General features: G+C 45.5%; 1 protein-coding gene across 1 annotated transcript in view; it reads left to right on the forward strand.

The window, feature by feature from the left end:
* The window catches only part of LOC124272343, a 262,002-nt gene that overhangs the window by 109,461 nt on the left and 127,558 nt on the right, over positions 1–24,983 (forward strand). Inside the window, 3 exon segments of the mRNA XM_046707518.1 lie at positions 4,209–4,301; positions 24,248–24,634; positions 24,767–24,837. Coding sequence (XP_046563474.1) covers positions 4,209–4,301; positions 24,248–24,634; positions 24,767–24,837 — 551 coding nt within the window.

Consider the following 24,983-nt stretch of genomic DNA (forward strand, 5'->3'; position numbering starts at 1 on the left):
CAAAATGTAAAATGTGTTCTCTCAGGAAACGAAATATGTCATGTGTACCAGAGAACGAGTGAGTCCCACTCAATGACTTTTATTATGTTGATTACTAGTGAGTTATTCAATTTCTTATATATAATTGCATACTATAAGAATGCTGGAAATGACAGTTTTTATCAGCATTTCCATAACTTCTGTTATGGCAAATGCACAATAGGTTTCTTCCTATTTCTCCTGGTGGAAGATACCTGTGTGTAAATGGTTATATGTTCATTGTGAACAAGAGGAAAAGGGAAGAATGGATCTCGTGGAGATGCATTCAGAAACACTGCAGATCAAGAGTCCCAACAGTGAACGATATAAATTCGAAAGTACCTGGTGACCACAACTACGGACCTGTACAGAACGAATACAGATCCCATATATGACTGCAATTATCAAAAACTGGTAATATGAACTGTTTGTACATGGTTTCTAATGTTTTTCGGTTTAAACGATATTTTGGAGCTTCTTTGACAATTCACCACTGGTGCAACTTTTTTAGCACAGTTAATGTGTTCATTCCATGAGCAATCATGCTGAAGTATAAGACTTAAATATTTATGGCTGTGAACGGAATTAATGACATTACCATTCATGGTTAGATTCGACATTGGAGTCTTATTGGGATTAAAAGATACTTGCCATTTTGCTGCCGATTCGGCAATTTGCTGTAAATCATCATTCATTACCCCAGGATCGTCAGTGATCGCATGTAATGCAGTATCATCCGCAAAAAGGGGTATATCACTATTTATACCTTCAACTATATCATTTATATAAACAATAAACAAGAGCGGCCCCAATACTGAACCCTGGGGTACTCCAGCTAAAAATAGCTTTCAAAATAAAACCATCCGTTATGTTATTTTAATTAGAGACAGCTATGAACTTTATGTATATGTATTGTTTATCATGGAGAGAATAGAAATTACTGCCCCAATGAATGCACAAATACAAATGTCATTTTACAGCGTGATCCTTGTTCAGTTATTTTGCGGTGAACATTTTAGCATTAACTGTGCCGTTGTAACACATTGACTGCCCATTGTCTAGAACCAGTCGACGTAAACGACATACCCCTCCAAACCGACCAGTTTGTTTTTACACCCATCCAAAGGTCGAACTTACGGGACCTAACCATTGAGATATATCTGGGATGGTTTCATGTGATATATGTTGAGATATATTTGATATGGATTTATGTGATATATGTTGAGATATATCTGGGATGGTTTTATGTGATATATGTTGAGATATATCTGGGATGGTTTCATGTGATATATGTTGAGACATAACTGATATGGTTTCATGTGATATATGTTGAGAATTATCTGGGATGGTTTAATGTGATATATGTGGAGATATATCTGGGATGGTTTCATGTAATATATGTTGAGATATATCTGGGATGGTTTCAGGTGATATATGTTGATATATATCTGGGATGGTTTCATGTGATATATGTTGAGATGTATCTGGGATGGTTTCAGGTGATATATGTTGAGATATATCTGGGATGGTTTCATGTAATATATGTTGAGATATATCTGGGATGGTTTCATGTAATATATGTTGAGATGTATTTGGGATGGTTTCATGTAATATATGTTGAGATATATCTGGGATGGTTTCAGGTGATATATGTTGAGATATATCTGGGATGGTTTCATGTGATATATGTTGAGATATATCTGGGATGGTTTCATGTGATATATGTTGAGATATATCTGGGATGGTTTCATGTAATATATGTTGAGATATATCTGGGATGGTTTCATGTGATATATGTTGAGATGTATCTGGGATGGTTTCATGTAATATATGTTGAGATATATCTGGGATGGTTTCAGGTGATATATGTTGAGATATATCTGGGATGGTTTCATGTAATATATGTTGAGATATATCTGGGATGGTTTCATGTAATATATGTTGAGATGTATTTGGGATGGTTTCATGTAATATATGTTGAGATATATCTGGGATGGTTTCATGTGATATATGTTGAGATATATCTGGGATGGTTTCATGTGATATATGTTGAGATATATCTGGGATGGTTTCATGTAATATATGTTGAGATATATCTGGGATGGTTTCATGTAATATATGTTGAGACATAACTGATATGGTTTCATGTGATATATGTTGAGAATTATCTGGGATGGTTTAATGTGATATATGTGGAGATATATCTGGGATGGTTTCATGTAATATATGTTGAGATATATCTGGGATGGTTTCATGTAATATATGTTGAGATGTATTTGGGATGGTTTCATGTAATATATGTTGAGATATATCTGGGATGGTTTCAGGTGATATATGTTGAGATATATCTGGGATGGTTTCATGTAATATATGTTGAGATATATCTGGGATGGTTTCAGGTGATATATGTTGATATATATCTGGGATGGTTTCATGTGATATATGTTGAGATGTATCTGGGATGGTTTCATGTAATATATGTTGAGATATATCTGGGATGGTTTCAGGTGATATATGTTGAGATGTATCTGGGATGGTTTCATGTAATATATGTTGAGATATATCTGGGATGGTTTCAGGTGATATATGTTGAGATATATCTGGGATGGTTTAATGTGATATATGTGTAGATATATCTGGGATGGTTTCATGTAATATATGTTGAGATGTATCTGGGATGGTTTCAGGTGATATATGTTGATATATATCTGGGATGGTTTCATGTAATATATGTTGAGATATATCTGGGATGGTTTAATGTGATATATGTTGAGATGTATCTGGGATGGTTTCAGGTGATATATGTTGAGATATATCTGGGATGGTTTCATGTAATATATGTTGAGATATATCTGGGATGGTTTCATGTAATATATGTTGAGATGTATTTGGGATGGTTTCATGTAATATATGTTGAGATATATCTGGGATGGTTTCAGGTGATATATGTTGAGATATATCTGGGATGGTTTCATGTGATATATGTTGAGATATATCTGGGATGGTTTCATGTGATATATGTTGAGATATATCTGGGATGGTTTCATGTAATATATGTTGAGATATATCTGGGATGGTTTCATGTGATATATGTTGAGATGTATCTGGGATGGTTTCATGTAATATATGTTGAGATATATCTGGGATGGTTTCAGGTGATATATGTTGAGATATATCTGGGATGGTTTCATGTAATATATGTTGAGATATATCTGGGATGGTTTCAGGTGATATATGTTGAGATGTATCTGGGATGGTTTCATGTAATATATGTTGATATATATCTGGGATGGTTTCATGTAATATATGTTGAGATATATCTGGGATGGTTTCATGTAATATATGTTGAGATTTATCTGGGATGGTTTCAGGTGATATATGTTGAGATGTATCTGGGATGGTTTCATGTGATATATGTTGAGATTTATCTGGGATGGTTTCATGTGATATATGTTGAGATATATCGGGGAAGGTTTCATGTGATATTGTGATATATTTCATCAGCCTACAAACACAAATCATAAATCATAATGAATAAGGAGAAGATTTGAAGCTTCAAAGTTATACAACTCAGCTATGCCAGTGATGGGTACACTTTTCAGTGAACTTCATTTAGTCATCTCTCGTTTTATCAGTATTGAGGGGCGGTGGGTTAGCCTAAAAGCGTTTGCTTGTCACGCCAAAGACCTAGATTCGACTACCCCACATGGATTCAATGTGATACAGTCCATACTGAGGCTCACTCACTCACTCACTCACTCACTCACTCACTCACTCACTCACTCAATAGTGGAGGTTCAGTTTAGTTATAACATATACACTTTCAGAAACAATGAATTCGTTTGTTATCATTAATCACAATGAATGATGTTGATGTCATACATGCATACTTTGTTCTGCCATTTCTATTTGTAGAATAGTTTATTGACAATTTCAAAAGTTTTACTTGTTTGGACAGAAAAACAATAACTTGTGCCATCTCTTTTACAAATTAGAAGGACATATTTATTAAAATTTAAATATGATTATTGCGATTGGTATAGTTGTGATTCATGTTTTGTCTGTTAGTGTTTCTAACTCCAAATGCCTGTTATTATTGGGTGTTATCTTGTCAACATCTCTTGAGGAAATATTCAAATAATTGTTACACGGGCTATGCCAAATGCACCATTGGAAATGTAATGTTTCAGGTAACCTGTGGTGTAAGTGCCTGTTTTCCTGGAAACTGCTCCAGTACAAGCAGCCCACCAAAGATCAGCCCTGAATTCATTGCCGGACTGAAGGTAAAACCTCAACAGACAGTTTCATTATGTCATTATGTCCTTAACTCCCCTTATCAAACAGTGTAAGACTCCATTGTTTGATCCTGTCATTGTGTCCCATACATAGCCCTCCCTGCCCACCTTGAATATGACTCCATTGTTTGATCCTGTTATTGTGTCCCATACATAGCCCTCCCTGCCCACCTTGTGTAAGACTCCATTGTTTGATCCTGTCATTGTGGCCCATACTAAACACTCCCTGCCCACCTTGTGTAAGACTCCATTATTTGATCCTGTCATTGTGTCCCTTACTAAACACTCCCTGCCCACCTGTGTAAGACTACATTGTTTGATCCTGTCATTGTGTCCCATACAGAGTCCTCCCTGCCCACCTTGTGTAAGACTACATTGTTTGATCCTGTCATTGTGTCCCATACTAAACACTCCCTGCCCACCTTGTGTAAGACTACATTGTTTGATCCTGTCATTGTGGCATTGTGGCAATACATAGCCCTCCCTGCCCACCTTGTGTAAGACTCCATTGTTTGATCCTGTTATTGTGTCCCATACTAAACACTCCCTGCCCACCTTGTGTAAGACTCCATTGTTTGATCCTGTCATTGTGTCCCATACATAGCCCTCCCTTCCCACCTTGTGTAAGACTCCATTGTTTGATCCTGTCATTGTGTCCCATACTAAACACTCTCTGCCCACCTTGTGTAAGACTCCATTGTTTGATCCTGTTATTGTGTCCCATACATAGCCCTCCCTGCCCACCTTGTGTAAGACTACATTGTTTGATCCTGTCATTGTGTCCCATACTAAACACTCCCTGCCCACCTTGTGTAAGACTACATTGTTTGATCCTGTCATTGTGTCCCATACTAAACACTCCCTGCCCACCTTGTGTAAGACTCCATTGTTTGATCCTGTCATTGTGTCCCATACAGAGTCCTCCCTGCCCACCTTGTGTAAGACTCCATTGTTTGATCCTGTCATTGTGTCCCATACATAGCCCTCCCTGCCCACCTTGTGTAAGACTCCATTGTTTGATCCTGTCATTGTGTCCCATACAGAGTCCTCCCTGCCCACCTTGTGTAAGACTCCATTGTTTGATCCTGTCATTGTGTCCCATACAGAGTCCCTCCCTGCCCACCTTGTGTAAGACTCCATTGTTTGATCCTGTCATTGTGTCCCATACATAGCCCTCCCCTGCCCACCTTGTGTAAGACTCCATTGTTTGATCCTGTCATTGTGTCCCATACATAGCCCTCCCCTGCTGCCCACCTTCATGTGTAAGACTCCATTGTTTGATCCTGTCATTGTGATCCTGTCATTGTGGCCCACATAGCCCCCTCCCTGCCCACCTTGTGTAAGACTACATTGTTTGATCCTGTCATTGTGTCCCATTCTGAGCGCTCCCTGCCCACCTTGTGTAAAACTACAGTGTTTGATCCTGTCATTGTGTCCCATACATAGCCCCTCCCCTGCCCACCTTGTGTAAGACTCCATTGTTTGATCCTGTCATTGTGTCCCATACAGAGTCCCTCCCTGCCCACCTTGTGTGTAAGACTACATTGTTTGATCCTGTCATTGTGTCCCATACATAGCCCTCCCTGCCCACCTTGTGTAAGACTCCAATGTTTGATCCTGTCATTGTGTCCCATACATAGCCCTCCCTGCCCACCTTGTGTAAGACTCCATTGTTTGATCCTGTCATTGTGTCCCATACAGAGTCCTCCCTGCCCACCTTGTGTAAGACTACATTGTTTGATACTGTCATTGTGTCACATACAGAGTCCTCCCTGCCCCACCTTGTGTAAGACTCCATTGTTTGATCCTGTCATTGTGTCCCATACATAGCCCTCCCTGCCCACCTTGTGTAAGACTACATTGTTTGATCCTGTCATTGTGGCCCATACAGATCCCGCCCAGCCAACCTTGTGTAAGACTCCATTGTTTGATCCTGTCATTGTGGCCCATACAGAGACCTCCCTGCCCACCTTGTGTAAGACTCCATTGTTTGATCCTGTCATTGTGTCCCATACTAAACACTCCCTGCCCACCTTGTGTAAGACTACATTGTTTGATCCTGTCATTGTGGCCCATTCTGAGCGCTCCCTGCCCACCTTGTGTAAAACTCCAGTGTTTGATCCTGTCATTGTGTCCCATACATAGCCCTCCCTGCCCACCTTGAATATGGCTCCATTGTTTGATCCTGTCATTGTGTCCCATACAGAGCCCTCCCTACCCACTTTGTGTAAGACTGCATTGTTTGATCCTGTCATTGTGGCCCATACATAGCCCTCCCTGCCCACCTTGTATATGACTCCATTGTTTGATCCTGTCATTGTGTCCCATACTAAACACTCCCTTCCCACCTTGTGTAAGACTCCATTGTTTGATCCTGTCATTGTGTCCCATACTAAACACTCCCTGCCCACCTTGTGTAAGACTTCATTGTTTGATCCTGTCATTGTGTCCAATACAGATCCCTCCCTGCCCACCTTGTGTAAGACTACATTGTTTGATCCTGTCATTGTGTCCCATACTAAACCCTCCCTGCCCACCTTGTGTAAGACTCCATTGTTTGATCCTGTCATTGTGTCCCATACAGAACCCTCCCTGCCCACCTTGTGTAAGACTCCATTGTTTGATCCTGTCATTGTGTCCCATACATAGCACTCCCTGCCCACCTTGTGTAAGACTCCATTGTTTGATCCTGTCATTGTGTCCCATACTAAACACTCCCTGCCCACCTTGTGTAAGACTCCATTGTTTGATCCTGTCATTGTGTCCCATACTAAACACTCCCTGCCCACCTTGTGTAAGACTCCATTGTTTGATCCTGTCATTGTGTCCCATACAGAGTCCTCCCTGCCCACCTTGTGTAAGACTACATTGTTTGATCCTGTCATTGTGTCCCATACTAAACACTCCCTGCCCACCTTGTGTAAGACTCCATTGTTTGATCCTGTCATTGTGTCCCATACAGATCACCTCCCTGCCCACCTTGTGTAAGACTCCATTGTTTGATCCTGTCATTGTGTCCCATACAGAGCCCTCCCCCTGCCCACCTTGTGTAAGACTCCATTGTTTGATCCTGTCATTGTGTCCCATACTAAACACTCCCTGCCCACCTTGTGTAAGACTCCATTGTTTGATCCTGTCATTGTGTCCCATACATAGCCCTCCCTGCCCACCTTGTGTAAGACTCCATTGTTTGATCCTGTCATTGTGTCCCATACAGAGCCCTCCCTGCCCACCTTGTGTAAGACTCCATTGTTTGATCCTGTCATTGTGTCCCATACTAAACACTCCCTGCCCACCTTGTGTAAGACTCCATTGTTTGATCCTGTCATTGTGTCCCATACAGAGCCCTCCCTGCCCACCTTGTGTAAGACTCCATTGTTTGATCCTGTCATTGTGTCCCATACAGAGCCCTCCCTGCCCACCTTGTGTAAGACTCCATTGTTTGATCCTGTCATTGTGTCCCATACTAAACACTCCCTGCCCACCTTGTGTAAGACTCCATTGTTTGATCCTGTCATTGTGTCCCATACTAAACACTCCCCTGCCCACCTTGTGTAAGACTCCATTGTTTGATCCTGTCATTGTGTCCCATACATAGCCCCCTCCCTGCCCACCTTGTGTAAAGACTACATTGTTTGATCCTGTCATTGTGTCCCATACTAAACACTCCCTGCCCACCTTGTGTAAGACTCCATTGTTTGATCCTGTCATTGTGTCCCATACTAAACCTCCCTGCCCACCTTGTGTAAGACTCCATTGTTTGATCCTGTCATTGTGTCCCATACATAGCCCTCCCTGCCCACCTTGTGTAAGACTCCATTGTTTGATCCTGTCATTGTGTCCCATACATAGCCCTCCCTGCCCACCTTGTGTAAGACTCCATTGTTTGATCCTGTCATTGTGTCCCATACTAGACCCCCTCCCTGCCCACCTTGTGTAAGACTCCATTGTTTGATCCTGTCATTGTGTCCCATACAGAGCCCTCCCTGCCCACCTTGTGTAAGACTCCATTGTTTGATCCTGTCATTGTGTCCCATACAGAGCCCTCCCTGCCCACCTTGTGTAAGACTCCATTGTTTGATCCTGTCATTGTGTCCCATACAGAACCCCTCCCTGCCCACCTTGTGTAAGACTCCATTGTTTGATCCTGTCATTGTGTCCCATACATAGCCCTCCCTGCCCACCTTGTGTAAGACTACATTGTTTGATCCTGTCATTGTGTCCCATACATAGCCCTCCCTGCCCACCTTGTGTAAGACTCCATTGTTTGATCCTGTCATTGTGTCCCATACAGAGCCCTCCCTGCCCACCTTGTGTAAGACTACATTGTTTGATCCTGTCATTGTGTCCCATACAGAGTCCTCCCTGCCCACCTTGTGTAAGACTCCATTGTTTGATCCTGTCATTGTGTCCCATACTAAACACTCCCTGCCCACCTTGTGTAAGACTCCATTGTTTGATCCTGTCATTGTGTCCCATACTATAGCACCCTCCCTGCCCACCTTGTGTAAGACTCCATTGTTTGATCCTGTCATTGTGTCCCATACATAGCCCCTCCCCTGCCCACCTTGTGTAAGACTCCATTGTTTGATCCTGTCATTGTGTCCCATACATAGCCCTCCCCTGCCCACCTTGTGTAAGACTCCATTGTTTGATCCTGTCATTGTGTCCCATACATAGCCCTCCCTGCCCACCTTGTGTGTAAGACTCCATTGTTTGATCCTGTCATTGTGTCCCATACAGAGCCCTCCCTGCCCACCTTGTGTAAGACTACATTGTTTGATCCTGTCATTGTGTCCCATACAGAGTCCTCCCTGCCCACCTTGTGTAAGACTCCATTGTTTGATCCTGTCATTGTGTCCCATACTAAACACTCCCCTGCCCACCTTGTGTAAGACTCCATTGTTTGATCCTGTCATTGTGTCCCATACTTAGCCCTCCCCTGCCCACCTTGTGTAAGACTCCATTGTTTGATCCTGTCATTGTGTCCCATACATAGCCCTCCCTGCCCACCTTGTGTAAGACTCCATTGTTTGATCCTGTCATTGTGTCCCATACTAAACACTCCCTGCCCACCTTGTGTAAGACTCCATTGTTTGATCCTGTCATTGTGTCCCATACAGAGTCCCTCCCTGCCCACCTTGTGTAAGACTACATTGTTTGATCCTGTCATTGTGTCCCATACTAAACACTCCCTGCCCACCTTGTGTAAGACTCCATTGTTTGATCCTGTCATTGTGTCCCATACAGAGCCCTCCCTGCCCACCTTGTGTAAGACTCCATTGTTTGATCCTGTCATTGTGTCCCATACTAAACACTCCCTGCCCACCTTGTGTAAGACTCCATTGTTTGATCCTGTCATTGTGTCCCATACTAAACACTCCCTGCCCACCTTGTGTAAGACTCCATTGTTTGATCCTGTCATTGTGTCCCATACAGAGCCCTCCCTGCCCACCTTGTGTAAGACTACATTGTTTGATCCTGTCATTGTGTCCCATACTAAACACTCCCTGCCCACCTTGTGTAAGACTCCATTGTTTGATCCTGTCATTGTGTCCCATACTAAACACTCCCTGCCCACCTTGTGTAAGACTCCATTGTTTGATCCTGTCATTGTGTCCCATACATAGCCCTCCCTGCCCACCTTGTGTAAGACTCCATTGTTTGATCCTGTCATTGTGTCCCATACAGAGCCCTCCCTGCCCACCTTGTGTAAGACTCCATTGTTTGATCCTGTCATTGTGTCCCATACAGAGCCCTCCCTGCCCACCTTGTGTAAGACTACATTGTTTGATCCTGTCATTGTGTCCCATACAGAGCCCTCCCTGCCCACCTTGTGTAAGACTACATTGTTTGATCCTGTCATTGTGGCCCATACAGATCCCGCCCTGCCCACCTTGTGTAAGACTCCATTGTTTGATCCTGTCATTGTGTCCCATACATAGCCCTCCCTGCCCACCTTGTGTAAGACTACATTGTTTGATCCTGTCATTGTGTCCCATACATAGCCCTCCCTGCCCACCTTGTGTAAGACTCCATTGTTTGATCCTGTCATTGTGTCCCATACATAGCCCTCCCTGCCCACCTTGTGTAAGACTACATTGTTTGATCCTGTCATTGTGTCCCATACAGAGTCCTCCCTGCCCACCTTGTGTAAGACTCCATTGTTTGATCCTGTCATTGTGTCCCATACTAAACACTCCCTGCCCACCTTGTGTAAGACTCCATTGTTTGATCCTGTCATTGTGTCCCATACAGAGCCCTCCCTGCCCACCTTGTGTAAGACTCCATTGTTTGATCCTGTCATTGTGTCCCATACATAGCCCTCCCCTGCCCACCTTGTGTAAGACTCCATTGTTTGATCCTGTCATTGTGTCCCATACAGAGCCCTCCCCCTGCCCACCTTGTGTAAGACTACATTGTTTGATCCTGTCATTGTGTCCCATACAGAGCCCCTCCCCTGCCCACCTTGTGTAAGACTCCATTGTTTGATCCTGTCATTGTGGCCCATACTAAACACTCCCTGCCCACCTTGTGTAAGACTCCATTGTTTGATCCTGTCATTGTGTCCCATACTTAGCCCTCCCTGCCCACCTTGTGTAAGACTCCATTGTTTGATCCTGTCATTGTGTCCCATACATAGCCCTCCCTGCCCACCTTGTGTAAGACTCCATTGTTTGATCCTGTCATTGTGTCCCATACTAAACACTCCCTGCCCACCTTGTGTAAGACTCCATTGTTTGATCCTGTCATTGTGTCCCATACAGAGTCCCTCCCTGCCCACCTTGTGTAAGACTACATTGTTTGATCCTGTCATTGTGTCCCATACTAAACACTCCCCTGCCCACCTTGTGTAAGACTCCATTGTTTGATCCTGTCATTGTGGCCCCCATACTAAACACTCCCCTGCCCACCTTGTGTAAGACTCCATTGTTTGATCCTGTCATTGTGTCCCATACAGAGCCCTCCCCCTGCCCACCTTGTGTAAGACTCCATTGTTTGATCCTGTCATTGTGTCCCATACTAGACACTCCCTGCCCACCTTGTGTAAGACTCCATTGTTTGATCCTGTCATTGTGTCCCATACTAAACACTCCCTGCCCACCTTGTGTAAGACTACATTGTTTGATCCTGTCATTGTGGCCCATACAGAGCCCTCCCTGCCCACCTTGTGTAAGACTCCATTGTTTGATCCTGTCATTGTGTCCCATACTAAACACTCCCTGCCCACCTTGTGTAAGACTCCATTGTTTGATCCTGTCATTGTGTCCCATACTAAACACTCCCTGCCCACCTTGTGTAAGACTCCATTGTTTGATCCTGTCATTGTGTCCCATACATAGCCCCCATCCCTGCCCACCTTGTGTAAGACTCCATTGTTTGATCCTGTCATTGTGTCCCATACATAGCCCTCCCTGCCCACCTTGTGTAAGACTACATTGTTTGATCCTGTCATTGTGTCCCATACAGAAGACTCCATTGCCCTCCCCCTGCCCACCTTGTGTAAGACTCCATTGTTTGATCCTGTCATTGTGTCCCATACAGAGCCCCTCCCTGCCCACCTTGTGTAAGACTACATTGTTTGATCCTGTCATTGTGTCCTGCCCCTGCACCTTGTAGACTCCTTGTTTGATCCTGTCATTGTGTCCCATACATAGCCCTCCCTGCCCACCTGTGTAAGACTACATTGTTTGATCCTGTCATTGTGTCCCCATACCTTGCCCACCTGTGTAAGACTCCATTGTTTGATCCTGTCATTGTGTCCCATACAGAGCCCTCCCCTGCCCACCTTGTGTAAGACTACATTGTTTGATCCTGTCATTGTGTCCCATACATAGCCCCCCTGCCCACCTTGTGTAAGACTCCATTGTTTGATCCTGTCATTGTGTCCCATACTAAACACTCCCTGCCCACCTTGTGTAAGACTCCATTGTTTGATCCTGTCATTGTGTCCCATACAGAGTCCTCCCTGCCCACCTTGTGTAAGACTACATTGTTTGATCCTGTCATTGTGTCCCATACTAAACACTCCCTGCCCACCTTGTGTAAGACTCCATTGTTTGATCCTGTCATTGTGTCCCATACTAAACACTCCCTGCCCACCTTGTGTAAGACTCCATTGTTTGATCCTGTCATTGTGTCCCATACAGAGCCCTCCCTGCCCACCTTGTGTAAGACTCCATTGTTTGATCCTGTCATTGTGTCCCATACTAGACACTCCCTGCCCACCTTGTGTAAGACTCCATTGTTTGATCCTGTCATTGTGTCCCATACTAAACACTCCCTGCCCACCTTGTGTAAGACTCCATTGTTTGATCCTGTCATTGTGTCCCATACAGAGCTCCTCCCCTGCCCACCTTGTGTAAGACTCCATTGTTTGATCCTGTCATTGTGTCCCATACTAAACACTCCCTGCCCACCTTGTGTAAGACTCCATTGTTTGATCCTGTCATTGTGTCCCATACTAAACACTCCCTGCCCACCTTGTGTAAGACTCCATTGTTTGATCCTGTCATTGTGTCCCATACAGAGCCCTCCCTGCCCACCTTGTGTAAGACTACATTGTTTGATCCTGTCATTGTGTCCCATACTTAAACACTCCCTGCCCACCTTGTGTAAGACTCCATTGTTTGATCCTGTCATTGTGTCCCATACATAGCCCTCCCTGCCCACCTTGTGTAAGACTCCATTGTTTGATCCTGTCATTGTGTCCCATACATAGCCCTCCCTGCCCACCTTGTGTAAGACTACATTGTTTGATCCTGTCATTGTGTCCCATACTAAACACTCCCTGCCCACCTTGTGTAAGACTCCATTGTTTGATCCTGTCATTGTGTCCCATACAGAGCCCTCCCTGCCCACCTTGTGTAAGACTACATTGTTTGATCCTGTCATTGTGTCCCATACTGAGCCACTCCTGCCCACCTTGTGTAAGACTCCATTGTTTGATCCTGTCATTGTGTCCCATACTAAACCCTCCCTGCCCACCTTGTGTAAGACTCCATTGTTTGATCCTGTCATTGTGTCCCATACATAGCCCTCCCTGCCCACCTTGTGTAAGACTACATTGTTTGATCCTGTCATTGTGGCCCATACTAGACCTCCCACTCCTGCCCACCTTGTGTAAGACTCCATTGTTTGATCCTGTCATTGTGTCCCATACAGAGCCCTCCCTGCCCACCTTGTGTAAGACTCCATTGTTTGATCCTGTCATTGTGTCCCATACAGAGCACTCCCTGCCCACCTTGTGTAAGACTACATTGTTTGATCCTGTCATTGTGTCCCATACAGATCCCTCCCTGCCCACCTTGTGTAAGACTCCATTGTTTGATCCTGTCATTGTGTCCCATACATAGCCCTCCCTGCCCACCTTGTGTAAGACTACATTGTTTGATCCTGTTATTGTGTCCCATACATAGCCCCCTCCCTGCCCACCTTGTGTAAGACTCCATTGTTTGATCCTGTCATTGTGTCCCATACAGAGCCCTCCCTGCCCACCTTGTGTAAGACTACATTGTTTGATCCTGTCATTGTGTCCCATACAGAGTCCTCCCTGCCCACCTTGTGTAAGACTCCATTGTTTGATCCTGTCATTGTGGCCCATACTAAACACTCCCTGCCCACCTTGTGTAAGACTCCATTGTTTGATCCTGTCATTGTGTCCCATACATAACCCTCCCTGCCCACCTTGTGTAAGACTCCATTGTTTGATCCTGTCATTGTGTCCCATACATAGCCCTCCCTGCCCACCTTGTGTAAGACTCCATTGTTTGATCCTGTCATTGTGTCCCATACATAGCCCTCCCTGCCCACCTTGTGTAAGACTCCATTGTTTGATCCTGTCATTGTGTCCCATACATAGCCCTCCCTGCCCACCTTGTGTAAGACTCCATTGTTTGATCCTGTCATTGTGTCCCATACAGAGCCCTCCCTGCCCACCTTGTGTAAGACTCCATTGTTTGATCCTGTCATTGTGTCCCATACAGAGTCCTCCCTGCCCACCTTGTGTAAGACTCCATTGTTTGATCCTGTCATTGTGGCCCATACTAAACACTCCCTGCCCACCTTGTGTAAGACTCCATTGTTTGATCCTGTTATTGTGTCCCATACTTAGCCCTCCCTGCCCACCTTGTGTAAGACTCCATTGTTTGATCCTGTCATTGTGTCCCATACATAGCCCTCCCTGCCCACCTTGTGTAAGACTACATTGTTTGATCCTGTCATTGTGTCCCATACATAGTCCTCCCTGCCCACCTTGTGTAAGACTCCATTGTTTGATCCTGTCATTGTGGCCCATACTAAACACTCCCTGCCCACCTTGTGTAAGACTACATTGTTTGATCCTGTCATTGTGTCCCATACATAGCCCTCCCTGCCCACCTTGTGTATGACTGCATTGTTTGATCCTGTCATTGTGTCCCATACATAGCCCTCCCTGCCCACCTTGTGTAAGACTCCATTGTTTGATCCTGTCATTGTGTCCCATACATAACACTCCCTGCCCACCTTGAATATGACTCCATTGTTTGATCCTGTTATTGTGTCCCATACAGAGCCCTCCCTACCCACTTTGTGTAAGACTACATTGTTTGATCCTGTCATTGTGGCCCATACATAGCCCTCCCTGCCCACCTTGTGTATGACTCCATTGTTTTATCCTGTCATTGTGTCCCATACTAAACAATCCCTGCCCACCTTGTGTAAGACTCCATTGTTTGATCCTGTCATTGTGTCCCATACTAAAGCCCTCCCTGCCCACCTTGTGTAAGACTACATTGTTTGATCCTGTCATTGTGGCCAATACAGAGCCCTCCCTGCCCACCTTGTGTAAGACTACATTGTTTGATCCTGTCATTGCATCCCATACTAAACACTCCCTGCCGACCTTGTGTAAGACTCCATTGTTTGATCCTGTCATTGTGTCCCATACTAAACCCTCCCTGCCCACCTTGTGTAAGACTCCATTGTTTGATCCTGTCATTGTGTCCCATACATAGCCCTCCCTGCCCACCTTGTGTAAGACTCCATTGTTTGATCCTGTCATTGTGTCCCATACATAGCCCTCCCTGCCCACCTTGTGTAAGACTACATTGTTTGATCCTGTCATTGTGTCCCATACTAAACACTCCCTGCCCACCTTGTGTAAGACTCCATTGTTTGATCCTGTCATTGTGTCCCATACTAAACCCTCCCTGCCCACCTTGTGTAAGACTCCATTGTTTGATCCTGTCATTGTGTCCCATACATAGCCCTCCCTGCCCACCTTGTGTAAGACTCCATTGTTTGATCCTGTCATTGTGTCCCATACAGAACCCTCCCCTGCCCACCTTGTGTAAGACTCCATTGTTTGATCCTGTCATTGTGTCCCATACATAGTCCCTCCCTGCCCACCTTGTGTAAGACTCCATTGTTTGATCCTGTCATTGTGTCCCATACTAAACACTCCCTGCCCACCTTGTGTAAGACTCCATTGTTTGATCCTGTCATTGTGTCCCATACATAGCCCTCCCTGCCCACCTTCAATATGACTGCATTGTTTGATCCTGTCATTGTGTCCCATACATAGCCCTCCCTGCCCACCTTGTGTAAGACTCCATTGTTTGATCCTGTCATTGTGTCCCATACTAAGCACTCCCTGCCCACCTTGTGTAAGACTCCATTGTTTGATCCTGTCATTGTGTCCCATACTGAGCCCTCCCTGCCCACCTTGTGTAAGACTCCATTGTTTGATCCTGTCATTGTGTCCCATACATAGCCCTCCCCTGCCCACCTTGTGTGTAAGACTCCATTGTTTGATCCTGTCATTGTGTCCCATACATAGCCCTCCCTGCCCACCTTGTGTAAGACTCCATTGTTTGATCCTGTCATTGTGTCCCATACAGAACCCTCCCTGCCCACCTTGTGTAAGACTCCATTGTTTGATCCTGTCATTGTGTCCCATACTAAACACTCCCTGCCCACCTTGTGTAAGACTCCATTGTTTGATCCTGTCATTGTGTCCCATACTAAGCCCTCCCTGCCCACCTTGTGTAAGACTCCATTGTTTGATCCTGTCATTGTGTCCCATACTAAGCCCTCCCTGCCCACCTTGTGTAAGACTCCATTGTTTGATCCTGTCATTGTGTCCCATACATAGCCCTCCCTGCCCACCTTGTGTAAGACTACATTGTTTGATCCTGTCATTGTGTCCCATACATAGCCCTCCCTGCCCACCTTGTGTAAGACTCCATTGTTTGATCCTGTCATTGTGTCCCATACTAAACACTCCCTGCCCACCTTGTGTAAGACTTACATTGTTTTATCCTGTCATTGTGTCCCATACATAGCCCTCCCTGCCCACCTTCAATATGACTGCATTGTTTGATCCTGTCATTGTGTCCCATACAGATCCCTCCCTGCCCACCTTGTGTAAGACTACATTGTTTGATACTGTCATTGTGTCACATACAGAGTCCTCCCTGCCCACCTTGTGTAAGACTCCATTGTTTGATCCTGTCATTGTGGCCCATACTAAACACTCCCTGCCCACCTTGTGTAAGACTCCAATGTTTGATCCTGTTATTGTGTCCCATCCTCAGCCCTCCCTGCCCACCTTGTGTAAGACTCCATTGTTTGATCCTGTCATTGTGTCCCATACATAGCCCTCCCTGCCCACCTTGTGTAAGACTACATTGTTTGATCCTGTCATTGTGTCCCATACTAAACACTCCCCCTTGCCTAAGCCCACCTTGTGTAAGATTACATTGTTTTATCCTGTCATTGTGTCCCATACATAGCCCTCCCTGCCCACCTTCAATATGACTGCATTGTTTGATCCTGTCATTGTGTCCCATACATCGCCCTCCCTGCCCACCTTGTGTAAGACTCCATTGTTTGATCCTGCCATTGTGTCCCATACAGATCCCTCCCTGCCCACCTTGTGTAAGACTCCATTGTTTGATCCTGTCATTGTGGCCCATACTAAACACTCCCTGCCCACCTTGTGTAAGATTACATTGTTTTATCCTGTTATTGTGTCCCATACATAGCCCTCCCTGCCCACCTTCAATATGACTGCATTGTTTGATCCTGTCATTGTGTCCCATACATAGCCCTCCCTGCCCACCTTGTGTAAGACTCCATTGTTTGATCCTGCCATTGTGTCCCATACAGAGCCCTCCCTGCCCACCTTGTGTAAGACTACATTGTTTGATACTGTCATTGTGTCCCATACATAGTCCTCCCTGCCCACCTTGTGTAAGACTCCATTGTTTGATCCTGTCATTGTGGCCCATACTAAACACTCCCTGCCCACCTTGTGTAAGACTCCATTGTTTGATCCTGTTATTGTGTCCCATCCTCAGCCCTCCCTGCCCACCTTGTGTAAGACTCCATTGTTTGATCCTGTCATTGTGTCCCATACATAGCCCTCCCTGCCCACCTTGTGTAAGACTACATTGTTTGATCCTGTCATTGTGTCCCATACATAGTCCTCCCTGCCCACCTTGTGTAAGACTCCATTGTTTGATCCTGTCATTGTGGCCCATACTAAACACTCCCTGCCCACCTTGTGTAAGATTACATTGTTTTATCCTGTTATTGTGTCCCATACATAGCCCTCCCTGCCCACCTTCAATATGACTGCATTATTTGATCCTGTTATTGTGTCCCATGCATAGCCCTCTCCCTGCCCACCTTGTGTAAGACTCCATTGTTTGATCCTGTCATTGTGTCCCATACTAAACACTCCCTGCCCACCTTGTGTAAGACTCCATTGTTTGATCCTGTCATTGTGTCCCATACATAGCCCTCCCTGCCCACCTTGTATATGACTCCATTGTTTGATCCTGTCATTGTGTCCCATACTAAACAATACCTGCCCACCTTGTGTAAGACTCCATTGTTTGATCCTGTTATTGTGTCCCATACAGAGTCCTCCCTGCCCACCTTCTGTAAGACTCCATTGTTTGATCCTGTCATTGTGGCCCATACTAAACACTCCCTGCCCACCTTGTGTAATACTCCATTGTTTGATCCTGTTATTCTGTCCCATACAGAGTCCTCCCTGCCCACCTTGTGTGAGACTCCATTGTTTGATCCTGTCATTGTGGCCCATACAGAGCCCTCCCTGCCCACCTTGTGTAAGACTACATTGTTTGATCCTGTCATTGTGTCACATACAGAGTCCTCCCTGCCCACCTTGTGTAAGACTCCATTGTTTGATCCTGTCATTGTGGCCCATACTAAACACTCCCTGCCCACCTTGTGTAAGACTCCAATGTTTGATCCTGTTATTGTGTCCCATCCTTAGCCCTCCCTGCCCACCTTGTGTAAGACTCCATTGTTTGATCCTGTCATTGTGTCCCATACATAGCCCTCCCTGCCCACCTTGTGTAAGACTACATTGTTTGATCCTGTCATTGTGGCCCATACTAAACACTCCCTGCCCACCTTGTGTAAGACTCCATTGTTTGATCCTGTTATTGTGTCCCATCCTTAGCCCTCCCTGCCCACCTTGTGTAAGACTCCATTGTTTGATCCTGTCATTGTGTCCCATACATAGCCCTCCCTGCCCACCTTGTGTAAGACTACATTGTTTGATCCTGTCATTGTGTCCCATACATAGTCCTCCCTGCCCACCTTGTGTAAGACTCCATTGTTTGATCCTGTCATTGTGTCCCATACTAAACACTCCCTGCCCACCTTGTGTAAGACTCCATTGTTTGATCCTGTCATTGTGTCCCATACATAGCCCTCCCTGCCCACCTTGTGTATGACTCCATTGTTTGATCCTGTTATTGTGTCCCATACATAGCCCTCCCTGCCCACCTTGTGTAAGACTCCATTGTTTGATCCTGTCATTGTGTCCCATACTAAACACTCCCTGCCCACCTAGTGTAAGACTCCATTGTTTGATCCTGTCATTGTGTCCCATACATAGCCCTCCCTGCCCACCTTGTATATGACTCCATTGTTTGATCCTGTCATTGTGCCCCATACTAAACACTCCCTGCCCACCTTGTGTAAGACTCCATTGTTTGATCCTGTTATTGTGTCCCATACAGAGTCCTCCCTGCCCACCTTGTGTAAGACTCCATTGTTTGATCCTGTCATTGTGGCCCATACTAAACACTCCCTGCCCACCTTGTGTAAGACTCCATTGTTTGATCCTGTTATTGTGTCCCATACAGAGTCCTCCCTGCCCACCTTGTGTAAGACTCCATTGTTTGATCCTGTCATTGTGGCCCATACTAAACACTCCCTGCCCACCTTGTGTGACACTCCATTGTTTGATCCTGTCATTGTGGCCCATACAGAGTCCTCCCTGCCCACCTTGTGTAAGACTCCATTGTTTGATCTTGTCATTGTGGCCCATACTAAACACTCCCTGCCCACCTTGTGTAAGACTCCAATTGTTTGATCCTGTTATTGTGTCCCATCCTTAGCCCTCCCTGCCCACCTTGTGTAAGACTCCATTGTTTGATCCTGTCATTGTGTCCCATACATAGCCCTCCCTGCCCACCTTGTGTAAGACTACATTGTTTGATCCTGTCATTGTGTCCCATACAGTCCTCCCTGCCCACCTTGTGTAAGACTCCATTGTTTGATCCTGTCATTGTGGCCCATACTAAACACTCCCTGCCCACCTTGTGTAAGACTACATTGTTTTATCCTGTCATTGTGTCCCATACATAGCCCTCCCTGCCCACCTTCAATATGACTCCATTGTTTGATCCTGTCATTGTGTCCCATACATAGCCCTCCCTGCCCACCTTGTGTAAGACTCCATTGTTTGATCCTGTCATTGTGTCCCATACTAAACACTCCCTGCCCACCTTGTGTAAGACGCCATTGTTTGATCCTGTTATTGTGTCCCATACAGAGTCCTCCCTGCCCACCTTGTGTAAGACTCCATTGTTTGATCCTGTCATTGTGTCCCATTCTAAACACTCCCTGCCCACCTTGTGTAAGACTCCATTGTTTGATCCTGTCATTGTTCTGTCCCATACAGAGTCCCTCCCTGCCCACCTTGTGTGAGACTCCATTGTTTGATCCTGTCATTGTGTCCCATACTAAACACTCCCTGCCCACCTTGTGTAAGACTACATTGTTTGATCCTGTCATTGTGTCCCATACTAAACACTCCCTGCCCACCTTGTGTAAGACTCCATTGTTTGATCCTGTCATTGTTGCCCATACAGAACACTCCGTGCCCACCTTGTGTAAACTCCAATGTTTGATCCTGTCATTGTGTCCCATACTAAACACTCCCTGCCCACCTTGTGTAAGACTCCATTGTTTGATCCTGTCATTGTGGCCCATACAGAGCCCTCCCTACCCACCTTGTGTAAGAGTACATTGTTTGATCCTGTCATTGTGTCCCATACTAAACACTCTCTGCCCACCTTGTGTAAGACTCCATTGTTTGATCCTGTCATTGTGTCCCAAACTAAACACTCCCTGCCCACCTTGTGTAAGACTCCATTGTTTGATCCTGTCATTGTGTCCTATACAGAGCCCTCCCTGCCCACCTTGTGTAAGACTACATTGTTTGATCCTGTCATTGTGTCCCATACTAAACACTCTCTGCCCACCTTGTGTAAGACTCCATTGTTTGATCCTGTCATTGTGTCCCAAACTAAACACTCCCTGCCCACCTTGTGTAAGACTACATTGTTTGATCCTGTCATTGTGTCCTGTACATAGTCCTCCCTGCCCACCTTGTGTAAGACTCCATTGTTTGATCCTGTCATTGTGGCCCATACTAAACACTCCCTGCCCACCTTGTGTAAGACTACATTGTTTTATCCTGTCATTGTGTCCCATACATAGCCCTCCCTGCCCACCTTCAATATGACTCCATTGTTTGATCCTGTTATTGTGTCCCATACATCGCCCTCCCTGCCCACCTTGTGTAAGACTCCATTGTTTGATCCTGTCATTGTGTCCCATACTAAACACTCCCTGCCCACCTTGTGTAAGACTCCATTGTTTGATCCTGTCATTGTGTCCCATACTAAACACTCCCTGCCCACCTTGTGTAAGACTCCATTGTTTGATCCTGTTATTGTGTCCCATACTGAGTCCTCCCTGCCCACCTTGTGTAAGACTCCATTGTTTGATCCTGTCATTGTGGCCCATTCTAAACACTCCCTGCCCACCTTTTGTAAGACTCCATTGTTTGATCCTGTTGTTCTGTCCCATACAGAGTCCTCCCTGCCCACCTTGTGTGAGACTCCATTGTTTGATCCTGTCATTGTGTCCCATACTAAACACTCCCTGCCCACCTTGTGTAAGACGCCATTGTTTGATCCTGTCATTGTGTCCCATACTAGACACTCCCTGCCCACCTTGTGTAAGACTCCATTGTTTGATCCTGTCATTGTTGCCCATACAGAACACTCCGTGCCCACCTTGTGTAAACTCCAATGTTTGATCCTGTCATTGTGTCCCATACTAAACACTCCCTGCCCACCTTGTGTAAGACTCCATTGTTTGATCCTATCATTGTGGCCCATACAGAGCCCTCCCTGCCCACCTTGTGTAAGACTCCGTTGTTTGATCCTGTCATTGTGTCCCATACAGATCCCGCCCTGCCCACCTTTTGTAAGACTCCATTGTTTGATCCTGTCATTGTGGCCCATACAGATCCCGCCCTGCCCACCTTGTGTAAGACTACATTGTTTGATCCTGTCATTGTGTCCCACACAGCAGCATACTCCATTGTTTGAGTCCCTCCCTGCCCACCTTGTGTATTGATACATCCATTGTTTGATCCTGTCATTGTGTCCCATACAGAGCCCTCCCTGCCCACCTTGTGTAAGACTACATTGTTTGATCCTGTCATTGTGTCCCATACATAGCCCTCCCTGCCCACCTTGTGTATGACTCCATTGTTTGATCCTGTCATTGTGTCCCATACAGAGCCCTCCCTGCCCACCTTGTGTAAGACTACACATTGCCCACCTTGATCCATGTCATTGTGTCCCATACATAGCCCTCCCTGCCCACCTTGAATATGACTCCATTGTTTGATCCTGTCATTGTGTCCCATCCAGAGCCCTCCCTGCCCACCTTGTGTATGATTCCATTGTTTGATCCTGTCATTGTGTCCAATACTAAACACTCCCTGCCCACCTTGTGTAAGACTCCATTGTTTGATCCTGTCATTGTGTCCCATACATAGCCCTCCCTGCCCACCTTGTGTAAGACTCCATTGTTTGATCCTGTCATTGTGTCCCATACAGAGCCCTCCCTGCCCACCTTGTGTAAGACTCCATTGTTTGATCCTGTCATTGTGTCCCATACAGAGCCCTCCCTGCCCACCTTGTGTAAGACTACATTGTTTGATCCTGTCATTGTGTCCCATACATAGCCCTCCCTGCCCACCTTGAATATGACTCCATTGTTTGATCCTGTTACTGTGTCCCATACATAGCCCTCCCTGCCCACCTTGTGTAAGACTCCATTGTTTGATCCTGTCATTGTGTCCTATACTAAACACTCCCTGCCCACCTTGTGTAAGATTCCATTGTTTGATCCTGTCATTGTGGCCCATACATAGCCCTCCCTGCCCACCTTGTATATGATTCCATTGTTTGATCCTGTCATTGTGTCCCGTCCAGAGCCCTCCCTGCCCACCTTGAATATGACTCCATTGTTTGATCCTGTCATTGTGTCTCCATACTAAACACTCCCTGCCCACCTTGTGTAAGACTACATTGTTTGATCCTGTCATTGTGTCCCATACAGATCCTGCCCTGCCCACCTTTTGTAAGACTCCATTGTTTGATCCTGTCATTGTGGCCCATACAGATCCCGCCCTGCCCACCTTGTGTAAGACTACATTGTTTGATCCTGTTATTGTGTCCCATACTTAGCCCTCCCTGCCCACCTTGTGTAAGACTACATTGTTTGATCCTGTCATTGTGGCCTATACATAGCCCTCCCTGCCCACCTTGTGTAAGACTCCATTGTTTGATCGTGTCATTGTGTCCCATACAGAGCCCTCCGTGCCCACCTTGTGTAAGACTACATTGTTTGATCCTGTCATTGTGTCCCATACATAGCCCTCCCTGCCCACCTTGAATATGACTCCATTGTTTGATCCTGTCATTGTGTCCCATACAGAGCCCTCCCTGCCCACCTTGTGTAAGACTACATTGTTTGATCCTGTCATTGTGTCCCATACATAGCCCTCCCTGCCCACCTTGAATATGACTCCATTGTTTGATCCTGTCATTGTGTCCCATACAGAGCCCTCCCTGCCCACCTTGTGTAAGACTACATTGTTTGATCCTGTCATTGTGTCCCATACATAGCCCTCCCTGCCCACCTTGAATATGACTCCATTGTTTGATCCTGTCATTGTGTCCCATACAGAGCCCTCCCTGCCCACCTTGTGTAAGACTACATTGTTTGATCCTGTCATTGTGTCCCATACATAGCCCTCCCTGCCCACCTTGAATATGACTCCATTGTTTGATCCTGTCATTGTGTCCCATACAGAGCCCTCCCTGCCCACCTTGTGTAAGACTACATTGTTTGATCCTGTCATTGTGTCCCATACATAGCCCTCCCTGCCCACCTTGAATATGACTCCATTGTTTGATCCTGTTATTGTGTCCCATACATAGCCCTCCCTGCCCACCTTGTGTAAGACTCCATTGTTTGATCCTGTCATTGTGGCCCATACATAGCCCTCCCTGCCCACCTTGTATATGACTCCATTGTTTGATCCTGTCATTGTGTCCCATACTAAACACTCCCTGCCCACCTTGTGTAAGACAACATTGTTTGATCCTGTCATTGTGTCACATACAGAGCCCTCCCTGCTCACCTTGTGTAAGAATCCATTGTTTGATCCTGTCATTGTGTCCCATACAGAGCCCTCCCTGCCCACCTTGTGTAAGACTCCATTGTCTGATGATCTCACTGTGGTGTGCTTATGTCAGATCATTACAGAAGACATCACACTTGATGAGGGCGGAGAAGCTGTTATGGTGGGCATCAAGGCAACCGTCCCAACTCGATATTTCTGTAAATTGGACAACCAGACTTGCTCTGTCAAAGTTGGTATTTCTCTTACCACACATGAAGAATTCGAATGCTCTTCCACAACAGAGACTTACTACCAGGCAGTGTATGTGCCTACATCCAAGTCACTGGGTGACGCTGACTGTTCAATAGACTATCCATCATGGCCAGAGACTCTGTATGTACCACTGATAGCAGTGAATGATCAGTTAGTTGATGGCAAGCAGATCAGAGAGGTGATGATATCAGCCATGGTGATGTCAGGCAGTCGGACTGTGTTCAGTGGAAATGCCACAAGTGGTAAGGTGAGTAACTTTCATTTCCAACACCCATATATTGTGAATGGGTGTTTACAGATGTAATTAATTATTGACAATTCCTTCTGTATGAGGTTAGAAGCCCATATGATATTGTTGAGTTTTATGATGATGTTTCAGGTGACAGTGCATGACCGGGATTCTTCTTCACTGTGTCAAGCCGCACCACATGTCATCACATTTGATGGACAGTAAGTATGGGTGGAATAGCCTACCTGAGTACATTAGACTTTAATGCTACTGTCAGTAAGACTGCAATCAATATAGTTTCTTCCTTTCAATCTGTCAGTGAACTATGCACAGTGGACCAACTGTCAGTATTAGGTTGTCTTAGTGG

This window comes from Haliotis rubra, unplaced genomic scaffold (assembly GCF_003918875.1).
Source record: "Haliotis rubra isolate DU_JTF1 unplaced genomic scaffold, ASM391887v1 Scf169, whole genome shotgun sequence".
NCBI lineage: Eukaryota > Metazoa > Mollusca > Gastropoda > Lepetellida > Haliotidae > Haliotis > Haliotis rubra.